The sequence below is a fragment of the Battus philenor genome, unplaced genomic scaffold, assembly GCF_028537555.1.
Source record: "Battus philenor isolate CCGP_79_NKW_IND1 unplaced genomic scaffold, ilBatPhil1.0.hap1 SCAF_15, whole genome shotgun sequence".
Lineage (NCBI taxonomy): Eukaryota > Metazoa > Arthropoda > Insecta > Lepidoptera > Papilionidae > Battus > Battus philenor.
In genome coordinates, this window is record NW_027181677.1 from 7,066,938 (window position 1) to 7,085,024 (window position 18,087).

Genomic DNA, 18,087 nt, shown 5'->3' on the forward strand with positions numbered 1-18,087 from the left:
CAATTTAAAAAATTCTAATTCAATCACTAAAAAATATATAAAATATATAAATAAATGATAAAAACTGTTGATGTTGAAAGTAAATACAATAATTAAATATGGTTAAAGTTTTATGCATATTATTAACCTTTTTCGTGGCAACTTTTGCGTGCAACTTAAGACTGTATTACTCCAGAGACAATACCATGTACTTTATTTTATTTATTTTTTTTATTTCATTCGGAAAACAAACAGTGGTGTCTGATGCACCTTGAGATAAAATTTGAATCGAACTTTCTGCATTTATATTGCAAGTATTTTAAAAATTCACGTTGAATTGACCATACTCATACTATTTATACACATAAATACTACGATTTACAAAATTTTACATACACCTTTTTAGACCGAATTAAAATTTAGTTTCCGTACGTACGAAGGCCTAAAAAAAGAGCCACCACGACTCTACAGGCACTGCTACTTTGTCTCAGGTTAACGCCAAATTGGAAACACTGAGCTATTAATACGATAAGTATTTTATCTGAAATTTACATTTCGTTATTAATTAACATAAAGTAAAAGTATATATAGCTGCTCTTTTATAAGTGTTATTTAGTTCATTAATATATATGTTTGACAACGGTATACAATGGAAAATTTCAAAATTCTTTTAAGTGTAATTATTACTTTAGTAAGTTAAAATTATTTATTTTTACTATTATTTATTACTCATTACTATGTAATATGTACTATCGTCCGATTTAATTCAGCAATTATTGATATTATAAGAATTATTTAATAAATTATAAAGATGTATGTCATAACAATAGCTGTCCCTCGGACTATTGTAGAACTTAAAAAACGCCCCCTTAAATACTTGAGTATAGAATTTCATAAAATCCTTTCTTAACTAACCTTTACTTGGCAAAATATATATAGATATTTCTACCAAATTTTAAAATATCTAAACCTTATAATTCTACAGACTTCGTGATGACTAAGTATGTGTGTGAAAATTACTTACATACGTAGATAACAAAAAATACGAACACTTGACTTGAAAACCACAATTCATGAATATAACTAGTTCCGATATCATGCATTTAGCGTCGCACTAATGTCTTCATTATACAGGAACTCAAAATAGACAATTCACTCTCAAATTTTAAAATAATTTGAATTCGTTGTGCGAAAAAAACGACGCAATGAAAAGATTCGTTCAGGTTAAAGCGAACGGCTCAAGACCCTGATTCGTGATAGACGCAACATGTGAGAGAACCCTTATATAATAACCTCTGGATTTGTCCGTGGACAGTGCCACAGGAAGAAATCGTCAATGACCTAGAAAAGAATCAAGGAACGGTCACCATAATCACTACGCCTCTGCCAAGAGTGTTAATGAAAAGAGAAGAGATAAAAGTATTACATATTAATAAAATAGCACCTATTACCGCAATAGTAGTACAGTACATACAGTACATACAAGGCAATTTAAACCATAATATAAATATATAAACAAACATAATATAGATGTATAAACCGTAGTCTTTGATCCCTGTCTAGTAATGTTTTTATTTTTGTTTGTTTTTTCATTGTTTGACCATAAATCATTATGTGTTCTCAGTGAGATAGTTATAAGGTAACAACTTTAATTATTTTATATTTCTAAGCTTCTAAGTTTGTACTTTCTTACTGCCTTTTGTTACTGTCTATCTCCTATAAAGTAAATAAATAAATAAATATACAAATTAGCATAAAGTACCGACGTACCAAACATTAACATACGGTGCTGCACTGCGGTTATTGAGACATTTATGACAAATCAAATGCATTGGTGGAATTGTGTACTTGCCTTGTTAGTTGTGGAATTTTTGGTCAGATGACCGAGGACAGGATAAATCCTAATACATATTTATTTGTTCGCAGACATTTGTCAGTGTACTAATGGCATCACAGTCAGGCAACTCCAGTGAAAACTATATTTCTGTAAAACCCACTCCGGTTAGCTGTGACTTCTTATCGACGCCGGTTAGTCCATATATCGTTTTTTTTTTAATGTATCTGATTATCTTATGCCAACAATTCTACTTAGCACGGATATGGAGCTCTGATATCCTCGCTTTCCCGTTCAAAAGCCTCTTTCTCCGACATTACTGTGGCATTGACATATCACACATCATATATGTTACACTTTTGCATTAATAATTATAATCTGGTTACACATCATCTTGCATTACAATCGTATTTTATTTGCTAAACAGAGTTAATACCACAAAATATCACATAGACACAAAAAGTCAGTCGATATTTGTCATTCCTATGGTATAGCCGCGTTGCCTTGTCCTTGATTACCGAAAATCAGTACAGTCGTTGTTAGGACAAATATATTTTTGAACTTGTCGAATTAAAAAAGAATAATATGAACTACCACAATACTAGAATCATTATTTGGAAGTTTCATTGTCAATGCCTATTCTGATTAATAATATCACCTTTGGCTCCAAACGTAATAATTCATATAATTTATTCTTCATCTTTGACTTCATTTTACATAAATTTTTTAATTATGATGTTTGTCTTTTTTTAAATTAATATTTGTTCAATAATTGAAATATTGTTTTAGAGTAACAACCAACAGTGTTTTATTACAAATATATAAAATGCAAATACATTACATGACATAAAATATTAATAAATTATATTTTTCTACTCTTACAGGGCGCAACTTGTCAAAGTTGTCGACGAATGCAAATCTGTAAACCTAACAACCGAGGATTCCAACGTATATGTTTTGGAAGGAAAAAATTCTGTATTAAGGGAAAATGCAGCATCTTCCCTAGCGAATCTTGCAAAAGAAGTAAATTTTAAGTTCGCGATCGGCATACCATTCCTTAATTAATAAACAATAATAGCACACTTTAACTAATAATTCATTAACAACAGCACAATTACATAGATGTTAATATATTTATTTAAATATAATACTATGTGTGTGGTAGGTTAATGTTTTCAAACTTAATTTTAAAAAATGTAATATCCAACACAGTTTCAATAAAGGCATTCAACAACAGAATAAAAATGGGATTTAATTTTTTAAACATTTTATCATCAAAATGTCCTGTGTTCTATCACACGGTACAGTAAAATTGATTCGGTTGAGCTGATTTCTCAACGAATATTTTCTTTTAAATTCAGTGTTCGGGAATTGTCATTTTAAACTTTCTTTTGTGGTAGTGCCTAAAAAAATCCATTGAAGTTAAGTCGGGTGACCTCGGTGGCTATAGGATACAGAATCTCTGGCCATGTGTACAGTCGCACCATCCTACTGGAATCATACGTGTAGTGAGTAAGTTAGACGAGCTCGCAAGTTCGGAAAATAGAAATTCGTAATCATCGACGCGAATCGAATTATGGACGCATGATTCCCACTATTGTCATTCGACGCCTAGCCTCGAGCATTTTCGAAATACATTGGTCAAATTATCTCATTCGTGAATAAGTCATATTAAACAGGCTAAGTGAACCAACGACATAGTTAAGGGCGAAGGAAGTCGTTGTATGCGATCAGCTGCGCAAGACCAGTCATCGTGACGATCTCTAGGGGAGTATGTCATGCAGTCGTTGTCTATCAGCTGATATGATGACTACGATGATATTTTACAGTTACATAAATGTTAAATTTTACAAGAATATTAAATTTTTTTTTAATGTATGTTGTATGTATGCAATTCTTATATTCTTCAAGGATCTACAAGCACTAAAGCTATATAGCTATATAGCAGAAATGCCAGAGACACCCAATCGTATACAGATATCTTCTCTCTGTCCATCTCTATATTTGCATACCAAAATTAAGTTAATGAATTTATTTATTTTTTATAAAATATTGATAAGTTTTGCATTATACTCCATGTTTTATTTCTTTAAAATTTATTATCAATTTTATATATACAACTCTTATTTATTTTAAAATTGATAATGAATATACTAATTGTTGCAAACGATACTTTGTTTTTCTTTAATAGTTTTCGTACTAAGATACTGTTTATTCAGTATGTGATGCGCATACTTCAATTTTTTTTCTAAATATATATGTGGTTATAAATAATCTAAAACAATTAAAATAAATTAAGCATAGGAGGTAGGATGTGTTATTCCTCCTTCGGAGCATATTTGATTAAAGGATGTTGAATTAATAACAAAAATACAAAGGTTATATAAAACCGTGTTTTATAATACCAAAAATTAAATTTTCGACATTTTATTCGAAAAGATTTTTAAATGCATAATCACGATGATTCGCAATTTTTAAATTCCCGCCAATTTATGAAAATAAGCGTCTGAATGATATTTAAGAATTTTAATATAATAAAATTTTCAGTATTACCAACGTAAAAGTCTACAAGGAATCAAAAACATAGTATTTGTGTGCATAAGTGGTGGACGGATAGTGTCAATAACGGCAAAAGAAAATATGATAACTGTTTTTGCGCTTGATGAGGCATTTCTTTGTCGCCATATGTATTGTATCTGTCGACTTTGTGCGGCTTATCGCAATTGATTTCACAGAAACTGAGGGTCTGCAAACTAAAAATAAAATACTAGCCCGATTACGCCAGTTGCCCGAAGATGTTCTCACGATGATAAACTATACTCGTAAAGTGTATAGTGCAATGTTGATTACAGGATGTCATGGAGAACTAACAAGAGCTAGGACTAGTCACGAAGATCAACTAGCTTTTTAAATTTCGTACAGCAGTTGCATAACAAAATAGCGGACCTCAGGCCTATTTCTCCCTCCAGGCATTTCGTATTAGCATCCCTTATCTTTAAAGATATATTTTCTGCTTCTCTCGTATACTTCGTGAAGGCACTAAAAGGAAAGAGTTAACTATATTGTGAGAAGTATCTGAAAACAATCATATTTAGAATAACACACATCAGAGTGAGGATTGCACATAATTACTAAATCTATACATGACGCGCGCCGCATGCAACACGACCTCACGAACTGTTACCTTATATTGTTATTTTAAAACAAAATCTTTGACGTCTTAAGTCCATTGACAATAAATGAACTTATGTATTATATTAATAAAACTAAATTATGTGCTAGGGTTAACATCTTGTGTTTAATGTAGTAAGAGATGAAATTTAAAAATCGTTACAATTTCCTAATTTCCAGATAAAGATTTCTTCCACAATCACCATTTACATTAAAAGATCAATGCTTTTTTTGTAATAAACACGGAAAAATCTATTTTATTTAAAATTACTTTTAAATTCCCTTTAACCAAATTCCGCAATTTGCGGGAAACCTTTGTTATAATTTTAAAAATGATTTTCTTTAACCTAATTATTAAAAGTGAAATAATAATACATTTTAAAAATTTTAAGACTTAAATTTAAAAGAACAAATTTATCAATTCACATTACCCTTGTATTAAAATATCAACAAAATAACACCTAGTTATTAGTTAGTATTTTAGTTTTTTAAAATTCGTGAAATATTGGGATAAATCAAATCTGGAACAAATCGATAAAAATAATTGTAACAGTAATTGGCCGATTATTATTAAATTTCTTTAAAATGATACTGGAACTATACCGCAACCATATTTTTAACGCCTTATTGAATCTCGAAACCACAAAATCAAGTTATGCCAAATTAAAAATATTAGACTAAACAGTTTTCTTGATATTTTCTTATTTTCATAAACTTCGATATCCTTTAATATTATTCGCTTGTTAATTAATCAGGTGTTAGTTATTATTCGTAGGAGTCAGCCCTGCATGTAATTATTCATTTGACGGTAATATATAAGCCCCTAGAAATAAACGACTTCAGTTGTCAAACAGCAAAACTAAAGCAGTAACAAGATGGCACTTTACAAAAAGCAGATACTTCTGTTTGTGGCATTGGTAAATATTACTTATCTTTATAAAAACATCCATAACAATGCTTCTACTCTCACTCCACTTGCTATAAACCTATTTGCTTCTCTTTCTCATGTGCAAATCTCAATTTTTCGTTTTTGATTTACTTCTTTGCTGCAATTTTTTATTTCATGAAATAATTTTAGTTTGCTGCCCATCTAATTTTTGCGGAGGATTCATCAAATTCTACTGATAGTGGATCTAATTCTGGTTCAGAAAATGGAGATAGAGAGAACTCATCGAGCCGAACTTTCTTCTTTACGCGATTTATTGGTTGTAACTACACAGAGCAGGTATACAAACCTTCATTTATAATGTTTTTTAAAGAGCTACCAATACCGATGTACTGGGCCGTAGATACGAATACTGAGGGAGATATCAGCTGCAACATTCCGACAGTCGGCGACGACAATGATTTTTTTCTCTCGGTCCTACTTCGCTTAAGACGCGATACAGCGTTTTCGAAAGCAACATAAAACTGCTATACATTTTCATTCATCCGAAATAAAAGTAAATATGAGGAAGACTTATTACCGTCGAAAATGAAGCATAATTACATCTTGCCCCTATATCTATTATTTAAAGGTCTTTAAACAACTAACCTTTATACTCAGTGAGTAAGCCAAGTCGAGACTTCCTCTCAGTATCCCTTGCTCCTACTTACTGCATAGACAGTCCGTTTAAGCGGCTAAAGAGTGTGATGGGCTCCTACTTATATATACTGATAATATTTAATGCAACGGACCGTGCCGAGAATTCTTAGGAACAACTCTCCAGCTTTGTTAGTATAAAGAGGTATAGACTGAACGCTTTCGGCACTTTGCCACAAATCCGGAGAAACGGTAGATTATTATCATCATTTTAGCTGCAGAACGTCCATTACTGGACATAGCCCTCCGCCATATATTACCCATGATCTCGGTTAAAAGCAGCCATCAGTTAAAGAACGACCAAAGTAATTACTTTAGTGCAAAACATATTTAATTTATAATTTTTTGCACCCATTTATAAAATATGTAAAAACAAAAATATTTTGATGTATAATATCTTACCTTTTGCGTGGCATGTGCGTAGCGGAACTACAATTAAAGTGAAGTTTGTCAGCTTACCAGTGTGGCCAACAGGAAAAACTGTATATGTGTTCGAAAACTAAGAAATTATCTAAACATTCAAATAAAAATTTTAAGTTTGCGCTAAAAATAATGGCACTAGATTTTTTTCATTTTGATGTATCTCCATAGATACATTACCGATAATAGGGTTAAAAGACCATAGTAGTATTAATTAGTTATTCAAATTTCATTAAAATGTATTAAAATTATCTACATAAATGTGCAACGTAAGGATCTCTTTTAATATAAATTTATTAACACATGTACAAAATTTGTTGCTTTACAGGCTGGACGATCTTGCTACGGCTGCAGACAAACGTTAGTTTGTACACAAAATAACCTCGGAGTACTGAGACGTTGCCACGGATTCTTACCATATTGCAACGGAGGACGTTGTTCTTACATCCCAGGCCCTGCTTGCAACTCCACTGGATAAGAATATATAATAATATCGTACATAAGTCGATATTTCAATAGAATTACATGCACCGAGTAATGTTCGTTTTTTTTTATCGTTCGAAAACGAATACCATTTAGTATTTAAATCAATCCTCAAAATGTTATTTTTTTACTAAAGTACATTCGTTTCATCACAAATGTATACAAAAGAGTCAGAACTGAATGCTTATAGGGAATTGATAAAAAAACAAAGTCGTCATAATCTCATTTATTTACAGTTAACATTAAAATTGATAAATATATCTACGTCTACATTTTCAAAAGAGACATTGCAAAGAGAAAACTACAGTATAATTCTTTAAAATTATTATCATTTTATGGTCACATCACGTTGACTAGTTATTGTCAATGTAAGAACGAATGGTCTCGTCCACTAAGACTTAACACGTTATATAGTAGCATTTGAATTTCAAAGCTTAATATATAAATCCAAAGTTGAAGGATATTATATTTTAAAATTCAATTTATTTGTCAAACACAGCTAATTCTAGTCAATAAAAAGACAATATATTCAGAAAGATATGAGTGACAAGAAATCCAAAAGTTAGTTAAACAGATAAACGTTATCACGTTTTAATAAAGTTTAAAAGTTTTCTGTCTAATTTTATGGGACAGAAAAATAAAAATGATTATAATACTAACTTAGTTTATATTAAAATTTTCTTATACATTTGCGATTGACAACATCACTTTTATAATTTTAAACTACTTATAATATTATCATATGTCATATTCGAAAGTCAGAAGCAAGCCAACGTCGTTTGGTAGTCATCAGATCAGCTATATAATAATAATACACGATTTTTAAATCAATTTAAATCACAACATGTAACATCAAATCCTACGTAAATATTTAATTATTGTCTATTTCATATTAAGGTACTCTCCCGATAATTCCCGTGAAACAGATGTTTATCAATTGGTTGCCGACGACGATGCTTAACAGCAGACAAAGTGTTCTTTCCAAAGAATAGTTGTTTGTTAATAAAACCTAATGTCTTCCATTTGCGTAAGGGTTAAATGATCGGGCATCGCTTCGGCAGCGGCATAGCTACTGATTTTTACGTCTGCTGGGAAGACTGCTATTGCGGTAGGTTTTCCTGAGCATGATGTTATCAACAGCTGGCAGCAACAAGTATCTCTTGCCCGACGAATGATACGGAACTTTGAGTGATCTAAAGTAATGGAACCTTGGATAGTCTTTGGAATTTGTCGGCCAGCTAGTTTTTGAATACGAATCAACGGAGTTCGACGGGTTTTGCGGGAGAGTGTTTTGTGAGAGTGACAGGTCGTTTAGCGATCGGTGGAGGTACCGGCCGGTCGGGTGCGAGTGAGCAAGTACTGGCGGCGGCGGTAAGTCGGTGTCGTCTGAATCGATTGCTGCGTCAACTTCGGGACTAGAGATATATTGCCTATTGACAAACAAAAAACTCCTATTAATTATTTAGTTTCACACCAATTACATAAACTTTGATGACGAAATCAACCCTCGATCATATTTAATTCTCAGATAGTGAAAGTCTGATACAAATGAAATAAAATTTATGATAATTTAGTCTTTGTATAGGTAACAAAATCTTGATTGTATAACATCTTTTGAAGGGGTGAATATATAGATCTATCCTACCATCATACCAGCAGATATAATAGCCTACTGCAAGACTTAAATAGACAAATTAGAATAACTACAAATTAAAATTAGTAATTTTTAACTATCTGTCCTTGCAAACATTACGCTGTCAGAAGTTATTAGCCTGGGCATTTCAATGGAATAATCAATATATACATAACTTTTCCTATATTTAACTTTAATTTAGTACTTAGCTTTGAAGAATGCTATAGGAAATTAGTGGCTTTAAAACTTTACTATTTTTGCCTGTTCTAATAACGTTACCTTACCTAATTCCGAAATTCTCGTCAGAGGAATGCTTCCTGAAACACATCATAAATATTTAAATTTTACTAATTTTGTAACAATTATTAATTGTCATGCGGTGACATCACATATATTCTAAAAGGCTCAAAATATTGATCTTTATCATCTTTACGCTCTTAACATCTTACATTATAAACTACTGCACATATATTTGACTCACTCAGTCGTTATAAATTTGTTTATCTTTCCAAAATATAAATTTGCACTTCTAGTAACACATATTTCTACTAACATTAACATGCCTTGATCAATAGCAAAACTAGATGATGGGATCACTTGACAAAACAATTCAAAACATTCACGTATAGTGTAACTGTTTAAAAATCCAATCCAAACTTTAGTGGTATCTTTATAAAAACAGCATGTTTTGTTAAAACATTACACTTATACGAAACACATTTTTGAATAATAAAAATCCACATTAGAATCACATCATTTCGTTATCTACTATCGTGGGGAAAAAAAATTAGAATCTATTTAAAAGTTAAGTAGTAATGATCCGATCCTTCATCTAGTTTTAATATTTTCGATCGAAGGTAACATGCCTTTATTGAGTCGCCACTACCTAAGATCGAAGCGTAAAAGCACATAGGATCTACTGCACACATAGTCCTTCTAACACAATCTATGACATCGATGTTATCCTAGCTTTACAAGACCTGTACAATTCCTGACTAGGTAATAGCAGTCTGGCTCTTCCAGATCTGCTATAACGACCTCCAGAGAACCTAAAAGATGGCAAAAGACCTAATCGGGCCAAAGAACCTATATGACGTTTTGCGAAATTATCACGGCCGACATCTTCATCTGTAACAGATGCAACAAAAGCAAACAAAATTTCATAGTGTTAGTTTTACTTTAATTTACATTCATTATCTACACTTAACTTACCCACTGATCGCTTGTTTTCGTTGTTATTATCATCATTTTCTGTAGCTTCGATATCATTATTATTAATAACATCAGGCATTGATAGAATATATCTTTTAGTGCGCGTAGTAGGATCAATGTAAATTGGTCTATATAGGCCATGAACCGGCATGCCTATAGTTCCTCTCTTTAAATACCAATTGCGATCGTAATCAGCTTCATTAGAATTATCTGGATAAGCCAAAGGTCCCACTACGCTACGCTTAAATATTTGTGAGAAGGGTGGGAGCGCGTTTGGGTTTACAGATTGATCATAATCATAAATATCATTAATATCATACGGACTATCAATCTCTGACATTGGTACCAAAGAATTCTGGTAAATAGGGTAATATTCATCTCCAATGATTTCGTCTCTTTTGTGGATCATTCCGTTGCGAGCTAAAGAGGCAATGTTACGTTTATCGTTAGGTTGGTACTGTCCTCTCCCAACTCGGTAACCATCTCTAGCCAAGGATTGAATATTCCTTTTAATCGTTGTGTAACTGCGGAGTCGAGCAATAGAAGCAATATTTCTCTTGTCCGGAGAGCTTTCATCTTCTTGTTCTGGTTTATCTGCTTCGTTGTAAGGAGATCTAAATGTCGGCAACTGTCCGTTCTTAGCCAAAGTCGAGATGCTTCTCTTGAAGCCAGGTGAGATGGTTTTAAGATATCCTTCTCTTGCCAGAGCCGCAATGTTCCTTCGAGGGAAACTCGGCCATTGATCCGATGTATCAGTAGGTAGACTTAGTGCCTATGAATAATAATCGCCATTTAATAAATAAAATTTATGTTGAAATAGTTTAAAACTTGTTTAATATCCCTTACCTGGTCAAAATAAGTAGACAGTGCTAAAACTAAAGTAATAATCAATAAAGGGCGATGTTTTCTATTACTCGTCCGAATAAGGCGCCTCATCTGTATAATAATAAAAATATTATTTTTCTGTTGACGCTGTAATTGAACATACTATACAATTCTTATAAACAAAGTATATAATTTTGATAAACATACTATATAATTCTAATAAACATACTACATAATTCTGATAAATATACTATGTCATTCCGTTATAATTGATTTGAAAATAATTCCTGCTGCAACTTAATACATCCGTAATCATACTTAGCTTATTATTACTTGTTCAATATTTACTTTAATAAGCTTATTTTTATAATGCTGTATAATATCGCTTATCAATCTTATACTTATTACTAAACCATAAGACATTAGATTAAAAGATAGAAAAAATGCTTCTTATCTGGTACGTGTTACATCAATTATTTTTATACCAATAACACGGTTCTTAAAATTATTCCAATATTATTCTATAACAGAGAGGCCGTTAAAGCCGGCACCCCGGTAATTGTCTGTCGTATGGAGGATATAAACTTGGCAGATTCAATTACAGCGGACCTTGTTCCACCCTCGGTAGACACCTGAGATAAAAGGGAATAATAGATATATCACATTTGAGCACCAGAAAATTTGAAATCCATTACAGTGGGTGAAAAATTTTAGGCTAGAGTTGCTTTTTTAAATTTCGATTTTGGTAAATTTTATCGAAGAAATATTTTTCAATATTTTACTCTTTCTTAAATTGTTTTTCGTTTCTGCAAATAATATGCATTATTTTGAAGATTGATATTACACATACTGAAACCCGTTGCCGTGAAATTATTTTATTAACAAAAAGTTTTCTCTGAATTTTCTGAACTCGTGAAATTCTATTATTCAGACTATTTGTCTTGTGAACTTTCCAAATTGCCGCACTAAGCTTTTACAGAAGATACCATCCTGAATCCGAAAAGTTTGAATTCAAAGATACAATGAAAAACTAAAGGCTAGCCAACACACATTAGCCGATTGTTAGTATCTAAGAATATTCTAGACGAACAGTGTATTTTCAAATCTTGCTGCGATCGAAAATCAAATTTGCCCGAAACTGTAGTGATTCATATTATATTGTTGTAGATGGCAACAAGTCCTGCGATATAATAATTTGAACATCATTTCATGGATGATTTAATGATGAGCAGCGGTAGCTCAGCTGTAGAAGTCTAAGGCTTGCGATCGTATGTCGCAGGTTCGATCGATCTTATATAATTCATACTTTGTGCATTAATTATATTGGATTGCTATTGCTCACAAACAAGTTTTCACAGGATGTTCAGAGAGACACTGCGATCGGCAACCCGTCTACTAAGCATGACGTTTAAATTATTCCCCCCCCCCCCCCCCTAGATTTTTGGAGGAAGCCTATGCCTTGCAGTAGGTGTGTATAGGCTGAAACGAGAACAATGACAACGACGGTTAAATGATTAAAATCTAAAAAATCTCTTTGTGTAAAATTAATCTGATTTTTTTTATGTATTACAAATGAAACGCATGTAAACGTAGTCTACATTTTATCCAAAAGGTGCCAACACAGCAAATCATTATATATTTATTTGAAAGTTTCAATAATGTACAAAAAAAATTTAAAAGTTATTCAAAGTTTATCATACTTAACCTTATTTCTAATTTAGAATCAAATTAAACTTGAATTTGATTATAACAATTTAGATATTTACACTTAGTCTCGACTCTGGCCTGTGAATAAAATAGTCATGATGGTGTATAATTTGAAACTAAAAGAATACTAACAGATAGTCATCGATGACGTATGTAATAATAAAATTAATAAATTTAATCCATAAGTTTGTATAATAAAGTTACAGAAGGTTTCTTGGTGACGTTATTAAAGGCCGAAACGGTCGGCAAACAATGTAAATGCTCAAGGAGAATTATACCTACATCAAATGCCAAGGGTATAATATTATCAATATATTCTGAATCCGACCATCTTTGAAGTCTGAGTTGAGATGAATATTTGTTCAATACATGTGTACATTGAGTATATATAATACATATTAATTTATATCCATATTGAAATCTGATTTATTATAAATAACGTTGAATAAATAACGCCTTGCTATTCAATTTTTTTACGCAATTCTAAGAGACCTTATTGCGTCAAGAATTTAGTTTCTGTAAAGACATTAAAGCTAAGTATCTCCAACACTCTGTCTCACAGTTGCTCAACCAACCATGGAGAGAGCTATGCTCAGAGATCAAATCAGGAATAATGAGACCGACATATATCAGTGGCAGTGAGCAGAGCGCGCAGAACAAATGCGTGTCTTATGGTTTTGAAGCAGAAACCACGGACTGGCAAGCGTAACGTAGGTCATGCGCCCACAAAATGGACAGACGACCTTCTCTAGGCCATAGGAAGACGCTGTTTTCCAGCCGCTGTGGACGATCTTGTATGTGTCAAATTTCAATAATATAACTAATTGTGATATTAGTCAATTACATTCTTTTAGCCCGTAGTTGAAAAAATAAGTAAAAAGAAAGCTCTTTCTTTAATAAATAAATTACATATTTTCTGCACATTTTATTTTATTTATTCCAATTATCAAATTACATATTAATGCAGCTTTTAACAAAAGATGTGTCATAAACTTAAGTCATAGAATATAGTTCTTAAAATACATAACCAATATTAAACTTAAATTTTAAGAAAACGTTACTTTTTTACAGTACATTTATTTATACAGAAGAACATTTATGTATAATTTAAATAGAACATTAAAGTAAACCATAGCAAGCAACAGTTGATGCGATCGGATTTCTTTCATAAAAGAAATTTGTAGCCCTTTTTCTACTTATATTTGATCTAAGAAATATTTTTTGGAACGCATCTCCCTGAAGGAACAAAAATATTTAAAATATAAGGATATATGCCACAAAATATTAGGTAGATACCAACGTTCACTAAATTAATTAATATTACACCGCTATTTCGACAAGACCAATCAACTACCATCCATTCAATGTGAAAAAACAATGGCTGAGAAAATCTCATTACTTTGTAGAACATTTACAGACTTTATGTAAATCTACATTGTCTGTTAAACACCGTAATTAAAACTCTTTATGTGTAGGGAGAAAAGTTTTGCGAGTCGTACTGGCTACCAGGTTTCGATAAATTAAAAATGAAAAAGAAGTGTGTTTTTTTTTAGTTCGTGGAAATTGTTATATTTGTTGTCAACAGATGTTGATCTCTCAACAGATCGCCGAGGCGATGGTTGCCTACTTATGATGTTAAAATAATGAACGACTCAAGAACGCATGTAAACGCCTACTTTAATAAACATATTTATGAATTGTGAATGAATTTGAAATTGGAAATGAAGCAACTGTTATTTCAAAGTGTAAATATAATCCACGTATTTTCTAATTAGTGTGAGCTAATTATAGCCACCATACCAAACGATGCAGAGCCAATATTAATTATCGGCTTCTCTAAATTAATTATTGCAAATATTGAAATATAGTTTTACTAGCGAAACCGATTTAATTAGTTTACTCATTTATTCATTTTATTATCCACATTTGATCATTTACAATATATGACATGAGAAGAATGCGAGAAGAAAGTATGAGGGTTCCAAACGCGCCCTGCACTGGGAAAAGCCTACAACAACATCAGACGATTTAATTTTTGCGATAAGATTCCTAATATCCTTAATTCAAAATTTCAATGAGTTTCAAACAAATCTGTTGCACTGCACACAACATTTTTTTTAAATAATCGAGATTCTCTAACTTCAATTACTAGATAATAACTAGATAAAAATATCAATCAAACAAAAAAAAAGAAGTCTTAAAGTAAGGTCAATAAATATGAACTCTAAATACGTTCAAAAGAAAATATTGATATTAAAAAAAACCATTACTTATGTAAATCTACATGTCCTTATTAACTAAACACGTAGGTGTAATAAATGTACTATTAACATATTCATTATAACATATTTTCAATTTAAAAAAAAAAGTTTATAGGTTAAATATTTCTGCCGTCGGCTCACGTTTCATATTTTAGTTTGTTTCGTATTTTATTTACAAACTTTTTTATTAGTTTATTATTAATCATATAAAGTCGGAAAATCTTACATCGTATTAACATTAACAAGTGTTTTCTGTATGGGTTAAATTAAATAAAAAAACGATGCTTGCATAATTCTAGGCAACAATAACAAAATTAGAACAGAAATAGAAATTTACGCTCTTAATTGTCCAATTAAACGAAGATTGCTTTAATTAACACTTTATATATTCAGTGAGTTTTTCGTACTCTTAAGAATATATTGCTTTAACACAAAAATATATTATAAAAATCATTACATTTTGGTTATTTAATAAATAGCTTATTTAAAATATGTTTAAATTCTTTTACTTAATAATTTAAATTCTTCGTTTTTAGTGCCGTCAAAAATGTAATCTATTAATAATTTATATATGTAAAATATATAGAAAAGAGAACACACAATTATATGAATTTTAATATTATTAGTATATCTAATTTAAATATTACGAATGCGTATATTAAATATTTTTAAATAAATCAAACTTGAATTATACATTGAGATTTATTAGAGCACTATTTTAAAACTTTACAACAAATCAATACAGCAAAGAATGTAATAATTTATTTAATATACACCTAATAAAAATGTTTTTGACTAAACAAGTATAACAATATTTATAGGTCATAAATTAATCATTAAAAATATATGAATTAATTAATAAACATAAATGTAACGTCAATTTATACCAAGATAAAAAATCATTGTCGATAAAAAATCACATTGAAAATGATTAAAATAAATAATAAACATCTTAACGAAACTTACCTTCGGATTTTCCAATCCCAGCCCCGGGCACTTTTTTTTCAACTTTCAATATATGGAAACTTTTTACCTTTTTTTGATCTTACAACTTTGGGATGTTGGCGGGAATGGTTGTTTCCTAATGCCGTTACAGCTTTTATACTAAAGCTCGAGCGATTTCTACGCATGCGTAAAATTCTGGAAGGCGGGGTTGGTTTTGAAGTCTACTATTCCTGCAACATGCACTTTATTTGATAGCCATACAAGGTCGCGGGGTGATATTTAAATTAGATACATCGAAATGGTTTTAGTTAAGAAACTAATTATTGTAACGATGTATATTCCAATACCTGCGTTGCAAACATCAAATTTAAATACTTTAACTAATTTCGTTCTGCAAAATTCATGTTTCAACATTTTAGCTAATCACGTTTAGAAATGTTGGCTTTTTTACAGCTAAATTGTGTTGATGAAAAGTATATTGCAAGGTGCATTTTATATTTTAGAATTTTCTACTTAAAAGTACATATTTTACCTAAAGGTGCCCGATTATTATACTCTCTTTCAACAGTAACAGTAAGATTAAATATAAATATATTATACTAGTTGTGGTAACCCGCACAGCTTCTCATAGGTGTAATTCCATAAAATTCCAAAATAAATATTCTTGGCCAAATAAATATTCTGAACAAATTTTTACACGTTTTATTTCTTTCACATTTTATATATTACAAGAGCTTTAATTTCAATAGTCATTTTTAAAGAAGCTCGCTTACCCCATGTGCAGGTTAAATTTCGTAAAATCCGTTCTTACCTAACCTCTACTCGGCGAATGGATTCCAAAATTTCAAGATTCTATTTTCAAATATCAAAATTTTGAGATGCATTAAATAATTTATGTATTGCGAAAATTTGTTTTTCGTTGCTTCATTATTGGAGCCTCTTGTACCCCTATCATCTTGAGGACAGGGCATATTTTAACATTATTTTTTTCCCGTTTCGTTTTATTTTTTTACTCTTCCTTTATCCTTTATACATTCTCTCATTCTTTCGTCTATCATGCCTCACATCATTTGTACATTTTCTCTTAATCAACTATATTATTTAATTTAGATCACAGAATTCTACAATTTTATCACAGTTATTATTACTTTTCTGTATTTCATATTGATAACCATATATTCGAACCATCTATTATTTTCCATATGCTTACAAAACCTGTAATTTTACACTTTTTGTATAACTTTTTGTAATCACGTTAACTAAATGAAAAACTTCTAAATAAAATAAGCAGTACAAATTAGAAGGTTTGATACTTTTATTGCGATAACGAATATTTTCTGCTAGGTCTGTTTATTGATTATACATAAAATCCAATCTAATGGTATCTGCTCGATTTACTTAATTGAAATTAGTTATAAATCTAGACATATGGATGTACAATAAACTGGCAGTACAAATAAATGACTGGGCGTTTTATTGTCTGGGCACTAACTGTCTGACGGGAGCGCAGAGTGTTGGTTTAAAGGGCCATTAGCAGACAACAATAGAAACAATAAACCTAACAGCTGGGCGCTGAAGAACTTAAAGACATCTATAAATATCAATGCTAAAGTATCGGTAATAGGTTTCAAAACAAGTTAACCTTCAACATAAAAAAATTTGTAAGTGAGTAATTGGAAATATGTGTAAAAGCTTTAAAGTTTTTTACTTATACATTCATCCCTTTAAGGCTTTTATACCTATAACCTGATCACATGATCTTACCGCAGTACGTATCAAGTAATTATCATCATCTTTTAAGCCGCAGGGCGTCCACAGTATGACATAAGCCTCCCCCAATGATCTCCAAATAGATCGGTTGGAAGCGGCCAGCGTCCAACGTCTTCGGACGACCTTGACAAGTTCGTCCTTCCATCTTGTAGGTAGATGTTTGTGCTGGCAGCTGGTCTTCACTCCAGAGCATTAAGGCCCCAACAGTTCTTTGTTCTACGTTCTATGTGGCCTGTCCTTCTGCTATTTTAGCTAGAAAGAAGTA

At 31.2% G+C, this 18,087-nt stretch overlaps 1 protein-coding gene across 1 annotated transcript; it reads right to left on the minus strand.

Annotated features, from left to right (window-relative positions):
• Window positions 1-8,291: 8,291 nt before the first annotated feature.
• Window positions 8,292-16,163, minus strand: Nplp1 (Neuropeptide-like precursor 1). The gene is made up of 6 exons (XM_068761812.1): window positions 16,074-16,163; window positions 11,161-11,250; window positions 10,315-11,086; window positions 10,083-10,230; window positions 9,387-9,419; window positions 8,292-8,899 (listed from the first exon to the last, which is right to left on the minus strand). The coding sequence occupies exons 2-6, from the start codon at window positions 11,248-11,250 to the stop codon at window positions 8,539-8,541; spliced, it is 1,404 nt and encodes a 467-aa protein (XP_068617913.1). The 5' UTR covers window positions 16,074-16,163; the 3' UTR covers window positions 8,292-8,538.
• Between the last annotated feature and the right edge of the window lie 1,924 nt (window positions 16,164-18,087).

Coding starts and splice junctions, on each gene's coding strand:
- Nplp1 (XM_068761812.1), bottom strand. CDS start 11,250: ATGAGGCGCCTTATTCGGACGAGTAATAGAAAACATCGCCCTTTATTG. Junction 10,231..10,314: donor CGAAAACAAGCGATCAGTGG/GTAAGTTAAGTG, acceptor CATCTGTTACAG/ATGAAGATGTCGGCCGTGAT. Junction 8,900..9,386: donor GACGAGAATTTCGGAATTAG/GTAAGGTAACGT, acceptor GTTTGTCAATAG/GCAATATATCTCTAGTCCCG.